Here is an 11,022-nt window from a genome sequence, read left to right on the forward strand (position 1 = left end):
TGCCTAATGAAGGTGGAAAAAACGCTAGACTAAAGCAGAGTTCATGTTTGGCAATGTCTGTGCTAGAGGCGGGATTCAAACCATTGACCTTCTGATCATGACACTTCCCGCTCTACCCACTGCACCACTGACGCCTTTGTACACTCAAAGAGCTTTCCAGCAAGGATCTGCTCACCCATTCAAACTCTCATTCATGTACGCAGACACTGGGGCAAGGCAGGTGAAGTGTCTTGCCCAAGGACACGACAGTGTGCCCCTGCAGGATTCGAACCGCTGGTCACAAGATGACTGAATAGAATAGACTGAAGCAGAGCTCATGTTTGGCAGTGTCTGTGCAGGATAAGCGTCTGAAATCAGTCTGTGTGCATGAAGAAAGATTAACCAATGAGCTTACAGCAGCGGCATAAAAAAATAAATACAAAAGTAAATAAATACATAAATAAGTAAATAAATATATAAATAAATAAATGCACTTATTATAATAAATGCATGCATTTCTTTGCACATTTGATCTTTATTTATTTATATATTTATTTATAGATATATTTGTTGTTTTGGCAGCCACGGTCCTCCATACATACCAACAATGGATGAAATTCCTCCTACCTTTAAAAAACGAACCACAAAAGAGTGACTCAACTGTAAAATCTTGTTAGTTTACTTTGTTCCCAGTACTTCATAGCATATACAATATTACTGTAGCCTATAATTTCACATAGGCTGAATTTGACAAGAAGCAGTCTAAATGGAAATTAATTTAATGGACACTTCTAAATCATAAATCCCTGCAATGTTAGCGTAGCTCAAAATGCATCAGAGAGCCTTAAGAAAATTACAAAGCAAGCAATACTTCAATGATTTATATTGAAATGGGCCCTTGTAGTAACAATGTGGTTGGTGGATATCTTTTTTATGTTCATGAAAAAAAAGATAAAGTAGCTGTTACTGGCTGGATTATTACTATTACTGTAAAAAAGCAAAATAATATTGATTTTGCTAAGATGCATCAGTAAGAGGGCCCAACACGGCAATGGCTTCAATTTCAACAAGTCCTCCCTGGAAATAAACCAACAATCAGATTATATGGCCTATTAAAAGGTCTTTAAGAGTTGAGTGCACTGTAATGTTGAAAAGTAAAGTTACCCTGGGAAGAGCAGCGACCTGGTAGGCAGCACGAGCCGGGAAGTTGGTGCTAAAGACTGAAGAGACACAATTAAAGCATATGATGAAGCATTATTTAGACGCATGTCATGGCTCAGTATAAAGAATAAATCAGATTTCTAGTAGTTGTAAGTGATAACGTAAGCGCAATTGTGGGTAAACCTTTCATCCTTGTTATGAAACATACATTTTAAGTCGGTTGGTTTTATCTTAAATACAGTCCAATGTTTTCCCCAAATTTTAATTTAGGCACCCAAGTTAATAGTACAAGTAAAAATGTCTCAGTTCCTGATTCAGACACAATTCATTTGCTGCCACCTACAGGTATTTTTAAGGAATTACAATTGGCTCTGTACATAAACTCTCAGGTGTTTTCACTTATTGTTTAATTAGTCTCCTCCAGACAAGTGTGAAAGGGCATCTTGTAAAGGTAAGGACTTGTATCAGGTGAAAGGAAAGCTACATAATAACAAAACATGATTTATAGAAAATATTAACTATTAGCTAGTCTTCTCTGTGTCATAAATATTTTGCATGTAGCGGAAAAGAACTCTCATTGAATATTCTTGTAGGCGACTTACACTGTTTGTAAACATCATTGACATTTGTGAAGTCATTCATATCAGCCAAGAGCACAGTGGTTTTCACAACTGTAAGAAACAATCCCAAAATGTGTTATGAAAAACAGGAAAAGATCATGAAAAGATTAAGTTTTTACCATTTTCATAGCCACATCCTGCAGCTTTTAGTATCTCTCCCATGTTGTCAAGAGCCTTTTAAAAACAGAAACCAAAAGATAAGTGAAATAAGAGAATTAATCGACGATCTGACAAACTGATCTTGAATGAGCAAGAGCTGGAATTTATTGTTTCAATTCAGGTTTACATTTTACTCAACTCTCTTTGTACCTGTTTGGTTTGAGCTTGAACTCCACCATCGACCAGCTGACCACTCACAGGATCCATGCCAAGTTGTCCAGAGATATACATGGTCCGGTCTACAACCACTGCTTGACTACAAAGAAGAGCAAAAATGAGCAACCAGCCATTCAAGGTATAGTCATAATGGTCCATTAAAAAGTGTAAATGGATTGGAAGGATTGTTTCTAATAGTTTATATCTTAAAACGCTTATCAGAGAAGTAGAGCAACCAGTTGTATCTCCTGTGTCCAGATGTTTCTTCAGATAATTCAAATAGCATGTCTCACTGCCTCATGCAATAGCTTTGGAGTGTATTAGGCCTCCAGTTAAAAGTTAATGCCAAAACCTGCACTTTGCCCGTGACAGCCCTCTAAACTGCACACTGGGTCTCTCTAAATGAGGACATATGAATGTACTGTATGGGTCCTGTGTGTGATTAAGTGCCCACCATGTGTTGTGTGTGACTCAAGGAATGCCATGTGTTCAGCTGTCACCTTTAGTGTTGCAACCCTACATTAGACCAGATCTACTTTAGCTAAGAAAAAAAGTGGCATAAGTTATTTCCATCTTACCTGTACGGTCCAATGGCAGCAGGAGCCTTGGTTGTACTAATAATTCTTCTAATTAGTGAAGACATTGTATATAGCGGGCAACACTCAAGAGCAGTAAGCAGCACAGACTTGTACAGAAGACACGCAAATGTGGAGCAGTGGGAGTTGGCTTACGTTGCAGCCACTTAACCGTACTGTACAAAATAAACACGCAAAAAAAAAAAAATCTAAATTAGAACTTTTTAACGAAATGAACTAAAATAAAGCGACACCTCAGTAAATAATTAGTACAATTACCCACGATGTACCTGTTTTTTGTGACTTCATTGTAGAAGTTATTTATCGATTATTAGAAATCATTGGTGCGCATTTACGCTACTGCGTCATACCCGGAAGTTAACAGTCGCAGCGTGAAAAGAAGTCGCATGGCATCGTCATGGTCAGTAGCATGGACCAAATATAATCGGTCGTGTTTCAACAATAATGGATAATACAAAGGTACGCAAATATGAAAAGTATTGCGTGTTAACAACGTTCCACACTAAGCTAATGAACCGAGGATTTAGCAGGAGAAACTGCTAGCTTGCTGTAACTGAGTTAGGTCCATGGATCTAATATCTATTAGGTCTGTCTAGCTTTTAGGCATGTCATATTAATACGATGTGTTGACTTATCTAATACTAGAAGATGTCTGACGCTAAAGCGAGAAGGAGAGAGATTAAGCTGAAAAACCAGCCTACAAATGTGCAGTATCCTGTCAATGTTGAAAGCAGTCCACATTTTACAGGTGAGCTTCTGTTTTTGTGTCTTCACTGTGTGGTATAAAGCCTTGCATTTGTTTGTAATTACTTGCCTGATATTAAATAGTGTCATTTTACTCATAATCTGGCTTTGTTTTCAAGGTAATGGTGGTTCAACACAGAGGTGTCCGGGGCCACACCATGGGTGGGTTAGAGGACATCAGAAGGATGGAGGCTACAGTAAAGGAATGCCTAGGTACATCAATGGTAAGTTTGCCTGAAAAACAGACATTGTATCACCCCCCACAACATCAAATAGTAAAGCAACTTCTGTGGTATGTTCTTTGCTCAGCTGGTTCCTTTGCTCGAGCCAGGGCAAGTGAGGTTCAGGCAATGGTCAAAGCAGTGAGAAAGAAAACGGCAAGCTGCCATCTTTTTGCTGCTTTACCCAAGCATATGCGGAGACGAGCTATGAGCCACAACACTAAACGCCTTCCACGCAGACTCCAGGAGATGGCTATGAAACTGGTACGGTATAAAAGTCGGGATATCATTGTATGATGAACGTGCACATTGTGATGAAGTTTATTTTTTATGCAGAAGGAGAAGAATCTACAAGGAGTCAAAAAGAAAAAGGAACAGTCTAAACAGAAGAGTCGCAAAGCACGTCGGAGACATGGGAACCTCCTGCTTGAGTTTAATCGCAGACAGAGGAAGAACATTTGGCTTGAGACACATATTTGGCACGCCAAACGATTCCACATGGTCAAAAAATGGGGCTACTGTATTGGGGACAGACCCACATACAAGTGTTACAGACCCTGCTACAGAGCAATGAGCAGCCACTGTTTGCTTCAGGTGCATGTTAACAATACAGCCTTTTTGTTTTTACTTGTGATTATTATTTGAATGTTTTGATCTTTAATGTCTGAATGTGTCTTCAGGACCTTTCTTATTACTGCTGCATTGAGCTCCTTGGAGAAGAAGAGACACTTCTGAGTGCACTGGCACAGCTAATCAGCAAAGATACTGGTACTACCCTACTCTTAATATGCCACCTCTGTACCATATTATTTATGTAGTTTATAAGAATAACTATTCAGTTTAATTTTCTATTCAATTATTATTTACAGGGTGTTGCTGGAGTCAGTTTATGCTCTAAAATTGCTATTTGATTATCATGAATAGAATATATATAATGTCTGTTTTACTTTATTCTCCACAATTTTCTTTGTATTTATACTGTGAAAATGAAAATGAGCATCTGTTTTTGGCATATGAAACCTACAATATCAAAATTAAGTGGTTATTTTTCAGGTCCATCTTTTGCATCAGCAGTTTGTCTCTCAGGGCGCAGACAGGGGAATGTGACTGTTTACAGAGCAGGACAGTACCCCTCACAGCCCCTGGGACCTGTCACCTTTCTGTGGAGACCTCGTGCTCAGGTCTCAAATCGGAGACAACTGTGGATTTGGGCTCACCCTACACTCAAACGCGTAGGCTTATGAAGGTTATAGTATTTCTTAACGTGATGCAGGATGTTAATGTGCTTCTGTGTCATTTATAGGACCTTGTCGCAGAGTTGCAAAAGGTTTGTGACTGCTCTGAACCGGTTATCCCTGTGGTTGAGCCAGTGGCGCAGCCAGCAAAAGTGCCCTCTAGTGAAGATACAAAGGAATTGCCAAACCTCATCACAGTGGTCCAAGGAATTTCGGGAACCAAGAGAAAGAGGAGCTGCATGGATCAGAGTGGACCACCAGCCAAAAAGATTCTGGGTGATGGAACTAGATCTCCCACCACACCAGTTACATGGACGTCCAACTCATCAGCAACAGTCATCAAGTTAGTTTTGAGACCCAGTGATTAAAAGTGCAATGTTTATATGAACACATTTGGTAACTTTGGCTTAAAGGGACTCAATAGAGTTTAAAAATATCACAAAGAGCATCTCTGCGCTTGTACATTTCCCACAAAGATGTATCGAATGAAGTCGGGGGAGAAAGGAAGAAAATGCACCGTCAGATTCATGAGTCAGATGTTATTTAGTTAAGTTAGAGCCCAGAGAGCGAGGTTTAGCGCTGACCGGTTAAACACGCGCGCTGCAGATGCAGGACACTTATCCAAAACTCGCGCACCATCAGCTTCATCGTCCACTTTACAAACATCCACAACTGAACTGCTGTTTCTTACCTGAAAGTCACTGGTCAAGCCCTTTGTAACGATGAAGACGACAGGGAAACATGTGGTCATCTGCCGCGGTGCGCGAAGGGACTGCTTCTGCGTGGGATAATCCAAACAAAAGTCCAATAACACGCTGCACACTGTCCTTGTGCTTCGGTGTAGAAAACCTGTCAGTCCGTCCAACGATGAGCTCCTGTTTACTCAGTTTACACTGTTTTAAAGAGCCATGTTTTCATTTGAGCCGGCGCTGTAGGAGAGATGCTAGCTAAGCTGCCCTATATGTTCCAGCAATGTCCTAATGTGTAGAATGAGCTCATTCACCACAACTGCCTCTAAAATCCTGCACTGTCACTCAAAAAGGTATTCATTCGGTCCGAAGTGCCTTCATGCATGAGCTTAATATAGAAGCTGCAGTTACGTGTAAGACCTGAGGTGGCAGTAATGAGTATATAAAGACCAACTTGCATCTAGTCCCTCTAAAGCTATTTTTTTTTTTACATTTCTTTACTGCTTCTATAAAAAATCACCAATATGTTAGTTTACATATTAGCTAGAAAATGAGCAAGTAAAACAAGACTTTATTTTTCTCATTACAGTGATCTTACCATGGAGATAGTACGCTACCGCCTGATTGGTCCGCTGTCCCACACAGTGTTGACAGAAACACTAGAAGTTGCAACAAGTTGTGAGGTAATTGTAAACAAGTAATATGAATGGCTGAATGTCAGAAGCTTTTCTAATGATATTAATAATTTAAGACATTGGCCAAGTCTGCGTCTTCTCTGTGGTGGCCTGAATACTGTAAAGATGAGAGTAAGATGAACCTCCATAAAGAACAATCTGACATCTTTCACATCCTCAAAGGTATAATGCTGTGTATTACGCCAATTTTACTAATTGCTTGTGTATTTGTGTTCTCAATAATAGATTTGACATTTATCTAGGGGTTTATTCATCTGGAGAGATTCCCCCAGGCACTGTGCTGGGCCTGAATGTGGATGACCCAAGAGTTGCTTTACCAAGAAAGAAGGTTAAAGCTTTGCCAAGTGTTAAGCAAGTGCAAGGTAATATCTGACCTCATGTAAAGTCCAGACTTGGTTTAATTATCTGGTGGTTTGAGCTAAAGCATTATATTATTAATAGACTTTATGCTTTTAAACTAAAATCCAGTCTTGTTTCTGGTCCTGGGGCCGTTTCTGAGTGCACATCTGGTCTTGGGCTCCTGGGGGCCTCTGCTGCTCCTCTGCAGATGTTCCAGGTTCGAATCCTGGCAGGACCCTGTACTCAAAGACCTTCAGTGACCCACACATGACTGGTTTAGAAGAAAATCACTATCAGTATTTTGTACTGTTTAAGCAAAACTACAAAATTTGCAAATTTATAATTATACAAGTTCATACTCCTGGGTTTAACATTTGCTCAGCTATGGGGCATCGCTATAGTACTCAGGAGAATGCTGTGATTGCTGGTTTTTCAGTGGTGGAGGAGGAAAGAGTTAAGCAGCTCATGCTGAACGGGGTACCAGAACGTTGTTGCCAGAGCTCCTTATGGGACTCCTCTGTCCGGGACAATGTGACTGAGAACAAAATACCAGAGCAGGTAAATTAATATGGGTCAGTCAACAGAGCTATAAAATGCAATGCATAACTGCACCAAACCCAGTCTTATTATAATATCTCCAGTTAAACCTCTGATGATTTACGCCTTCACAGGAGTTGAACCATATGAAGCATGAAGTACTGGTGCCTGGTTCCAGACTTAGACCCACTCCTCATCAGGGTCGGGTCCCTGTCCTCCTGGTGCATCAGCCTGGGAAACAGGTGGGACATGAGATGGGCACCTGGGGTGCTGGATGGGACATTCTCCTACCCAAAGGCTGGGGTATGGCCTTTTGGGTGCCGCTGGTAGGTCATGTATAATATATGTGTAATAATTACATTACACAATATATAATACAATACAGGAAAGTCTGGTTAAAATTTGCATTGTGCAAAAAATGTGTGATTCACAGCTTTTTAAATTATTCTTTACACTCAAGCATTACTGAAGAGAGACAACTTTATGATCATGTTCCTTGCTGTGGCAGGTGTACAGAGGAGTACGTGAAGGAGGTCTCCACATGAGTCTAAAGCACTCTCAGAATAAATGTGCCCCACACTTCCCCCATGATTACCCAGACTGCCCTGCAGGAGTTCGGTTTCAGGAGGAGCAGGAGGCAGAGCTACTGGACAAGTTCAAACGGTTAGACGTAAATCTGCACAATAAATGCACAAATAGCAGAAATTCTATCATAATATTGATGACACTTGATAAAGCGAATAGTTACTGTATTTGACAAAACTCACAAATGAAATTTGTAAGCTCTAGTTAATGTGTATACTGTATCTGGATCGCTTCTGTTTGCATAGCTGGTTTTTGTGAGTATTAAGCATTGTTTTGAACTTTTGTTATGCTAATCACATGGCTGTGTACATGAAATCACATGTAATAAGCCTGCTGCTGTCACAGTACAGTATAACAGGCCTGTGTGGCCTGACAGTTTGACAGGAGTTTGACCTCTGTTCTCATCCATAGGCGTCCTCCTGCCAAACGAACCAATTACATTAAACTCGGGTGTCTGGCTCCGTTCCGTTGCCCATGGAAACAGCTGGCAGAAGAGTGGGAGGTGATCTCGGCCGAGGAGAGAATGGAGAGCAGAGATACTGACACGGTGATCGAGGGGGCGACCTCCCATCAAGATGTCACCTCAATGCCCCAGAGATTCACTGTACTCAGGTAAATGCTTTTAGGAAAGTAAAATGTCTTCTTACCTTAAGTCTTGTGAATATAAAATGCAACATAATTGCATATCAATATTGTGATGACACAATAAAATGATCTCCATTCACCGATTGCAAACCTAACCTAAAACATTTATGTTGTGAAGTGGGAAAAAAAACAGAACAATGGGCTTGACTTGGGAGGTGCACAGGGCTCACAGCCACCCACCACTGTTCCGCTGTGGGCTAATCTTGCATCTTAGCTTTTATTAAGAGGCAATTGCAGAGGGCCTGACAGGCTTGATGCATGAGGTCTCTCCAGTAAACCTCCTTTTCATCATAATGCCCCTGATGAGAATACCCAAACTACATCCAGCTCCAAATTGCAGTCATACATCACACAGATAAGTTGGATGAAGAGCAGCATCTATCCTCATGGAGCCATCACACAAGCTGTGAGTAATGGCTGACTTCGAGAGAAACTTCTGAAGCTTTCTACGTTTTACAGGCAGCTGTTTTGATTCTATTGTTGGTTTTTAGTTTTGAATCCGGATTACCCAAAACTCCCTCTTACATCCTGCCCAGTAAAATGGAACATTTTGGGGAATAAAATGGAATCTTATTTATATAGTGCTTTTCACAGGACACAAGTCACCCAAAGCGCTTCACACATGTAGGGGATGTTTTGCAACAACAGGAGAGTAATTCTGGTTAAAACGATTACCTGTTATTTTATACATTTGCTGGTGTCAGTAATTACAAAATTGATAACATTATCAGAATTTATGACTTTACTGTAAATCATAATGACTGTAATCCTTGCACTGCCAATGCTGACATTGTTTGTATTCTGTTTTTTAATTTTTTGTTTATACTTTTTGCCCCCTAAAGTTTTTGCAGTCATTGAATAAGATTCATCTATTTACTATTTCATTATTTTTGTACATTTCTTATTTCTTATCTTGTTTTCTTGAGAGCTGAAGGTTGTGAAATCAATAAAGGCTTATCTTATATTATCTTATCATACTACATAGTAGTAAACAGTGGTGAATGAGCTGCTTCAGGTGTCTCCCGGGCTCCACTGCATTCCTAGCCTTTATTTAATTTAGAGACTGTTGTCTTTATATTTATGCCCTTTCTCTGGGTGGATCAGGTTTAGAACTATTTAAATCCTTTTATTTTGTCTGATTCAGCTCTTGCATTGATCTGATATAGGCCTGTTTGACCTGGTGGTACCCAGATGTTTTTTTCTTTGGTAGTACTTTGCACCTGTAACTGTAGTAGTGAATGTTTAATCCATTTATTTTTATTGTGTTTTTAGGAACAGGAAGGCTTTACGGCTCCTCTCTGGATGGTGCAGACCGACGACATCCAAAGGTCAAAGGGCGTGTCGCCTCAGCCAGGCTCCACCTCTCAACCAGGCGGCCGTAAGCTCCTTCCTCAGCGCCCACAGCATGAGTTTGGTGTGGGTTCGCCTGTCTCTTCTGGCCAAAGGTAAACCCGAGCTACACGGGATGGTGTGCGTGCCAACTCTTGAAGATTTTAAATTACTAAAAGACCCTCAATGCAGTGGGCCTCTTGAGCCAACACATAAGGACCACTTTAAAAGTAAACTCAAGCGACCAAAGAAGAAATCAAAGAAAGTTACCGAAACTGCTCACAAAGTAGCAACTCCTACCACCGCAAAATCTTCCTCCACTCCAGGCACAGTCTTTGGACTGTGGCCGGACCCCCTGCCCAGTGTGGCCTCTCACTGCTCTCGGGTCGTCCTCGGCTGGATAACTCAAGGCGACTTCTCCCTTACTGCTGGATGCGGGGAAGCACTGGGGTTTGTCAGTGTTCCCGGTCTCCTCACTACCCTCCTAAAGCAGCCGATCGAGCACAGAGGGATGCTTCTACTGAGAAACCCGACTTCCCTTCACTATCGCTTTGTGAAAGTTAACATTGAGGTCTGACCCTCTGTCATCTGCAAAACAAATGGACTCACACTGTACAACTTTATAGTGCCTTGCTTACAGCTTTCAAGTGCATTGAAACAAAAAAATATTTAGTGTTGATGTTTTTGTTCAGAGCAATCGAAAGTATTTTTGTTTGTGTTTCTGAAGGCTATTGGAGAGACTAAATTCTCATTTGATTTTTTATTAGGCGAATAAGGCATGTTTGGTTTGCACATCTTTGCAATAAAGAAATCACTCCAATCACATCGATGTTCCTCCAGTTGTTCACCTCTGACCTGTCTTAAGTTACGCCATGCATCCAACAGGTTCGGTTATGTAGTGGCCATTGCAAACTGTACTTTAGCACTGTTCTTTTACCCAGGTCTGGTGTGCTCAGCTTTCCCACAGATCCCAAACAGTGTGGGCGGAAGACAAGAGCGTTGCTTAGCAACACTAAAGTTTGGAAGCAGTTCACTTTTGGTTTATTTAAGGTAAACATCATTCAAACTAAACATAGGCCCATGGAAGGACCATTTCTATGCAGTTTGAAAATGTTGCACATTGCTCCTCTTTATACAACACTTTATTTATTTGGTTTTCCCTTTTTGTATCTTAACATAGAAACAAACTGGCTAACTGCACTGTTCTTGCCTTTAGAGGGCAGCAGAGAACTCTTGTATGAACAATCTCAAGCACTGATGTGAGTCTTTGTACTGACCTGACATTGCACATTTTTGGCGCGTGGTAATCCAGAACCACCATGATCTTCACAA

At 40.8% G+C, this 11,022-nt stretch overlaps 2 protein-coding genes across 4 annotated transcripts; one reads left to right on the forward strand and one right to left on the reverse strand.

Moving 5' to 3' along the window:
- Positions 1–894: 894 nt before the first annotated feature.
- On the reverse strand, positions 895–2,768 carry LOC306967208 (2-iminobutanoate/2-iminopropanoate deaminase-like). Of its 2 annotated transcripts, XM_079562130.1 has the most exons (6): positions 2,654–2,768; positions 2,070–2,175; positions 1,880–1,934; positions 1,743–1,811; positions 1,144–1,199; positions 895–1,056 (listed from the first exon to the last, which is right to left on the reverse strand). In XM_079562130.1, exons 1-6 carry the CDS (start codon positions 2,716–2,718, stop codon positions 997–999), a joined length of 411 nt encoding a protein of 136 aa, XP_079418256.1. In that variant the 5' UTR covers positions 2,719–2,768; the 3' UTR covers positions 895–996. The 2 variants fall into 2 exon arrangements, with proteins under 2 accessions (XP_079418256.1, XP_079418257.1); XM_079562131.1 differs by lacking the exon at positions 1,743–1,811.
- Positions 2,769–3,021: 253 nt separating this feature from the next.
- On the forward strand, positions 3,022–10,990 carry pop1 (POP1 homolog, ribonuclease P/MRP subunit). Of its 2 annotated transcripts, none has more exons than XM_079562129.1 (16): positions 3,022–3,071; positions 3,317–3,419; positions 3,535–3,639; positions 3,725–3,900; positions 3,973–4,230; positions 4,317–4,404; positions 4,690–4,868; positions 4,940–5,214; positions 6,150–6,243; positions 6,312–6,417; positions 6,498–6,617; positions 7,031–7,152; positions 7,266–7,457; positions 7,640–7,794; positions 8,128–8,328; positions 9,634–10,990. In XM_079562129.1, exons 1-16 carry the CDS (start codon positions 3,069–3,071, stop codon positions 10,265–10,267), a joined length of 2,811 nt encoding a protein of 936 aa, XP_079418255.1. In that variant the 5' UTR covers positions 3,022–3,068; the 3' UTR covers positions 10,268–10,990. The 2 variants fall into 2 exon arrangements, with proteins under 2 accessions (XP_079418255.1, XP_079418254.1); XM_079562128.1 differs by having other exon boundaries at positions 3,033–3,130.
- The last annotated feature ends 32 nt before the right edge of the window (positions 10,991–11,022 follow it).

This window comes from Gobius niger, assembly GCF_951799975.1.
Source record: "Gobius niger genome assembly, chromosome: 8".
In the NCBI taxonomy this organism is placed as follows: Eukaryota; Metazoa; Chordata; class Actinopteri; order Gobiiformes; family Gobiidae; genus Gobius; species Gobius niger.

Bases quoted from the DNA above. Each gene is read 5' to 3' on its own strand.
- pop1 (XM_079562128.1), top strand. The intron at 4,405-4,689 runs GTACTACCCTAC...GTTATTTTTCAG, and splicing joins GCTAATCAGCAAAGATACTG to GTCCATCTTTTGCATCAGCA. The intron at 8,329-9,633 runs GTAAATGCTTTT...TTGTGTTTTTAG, and splicing joins CAGAGATTCACTGTACTCAG to GAACAGGAAGGCTTTACGGC.
- LOC306967208 (XM_079562130.1), bottom strand. From the start codon at position 2,718: ATGTCTTCACTAATTAGAAGAATTATTAGTACAACCAAGGCTCCTGCT. The intron at 2,176-2,653 runs GTAAGATGGAAA...TCTTCTTTGTAG, and splicing joins GCTGCCATTGGACCGTACAG to TCAAGCAGTGGTTGTAGACC. The intron at 1,812-1,879 runs GTAAAAACTTAA...TGTTTCTTACAG, and splicing joins AGGATGTGGCTATGAAAATG to TTGTGAAAACCACTGTGCTC.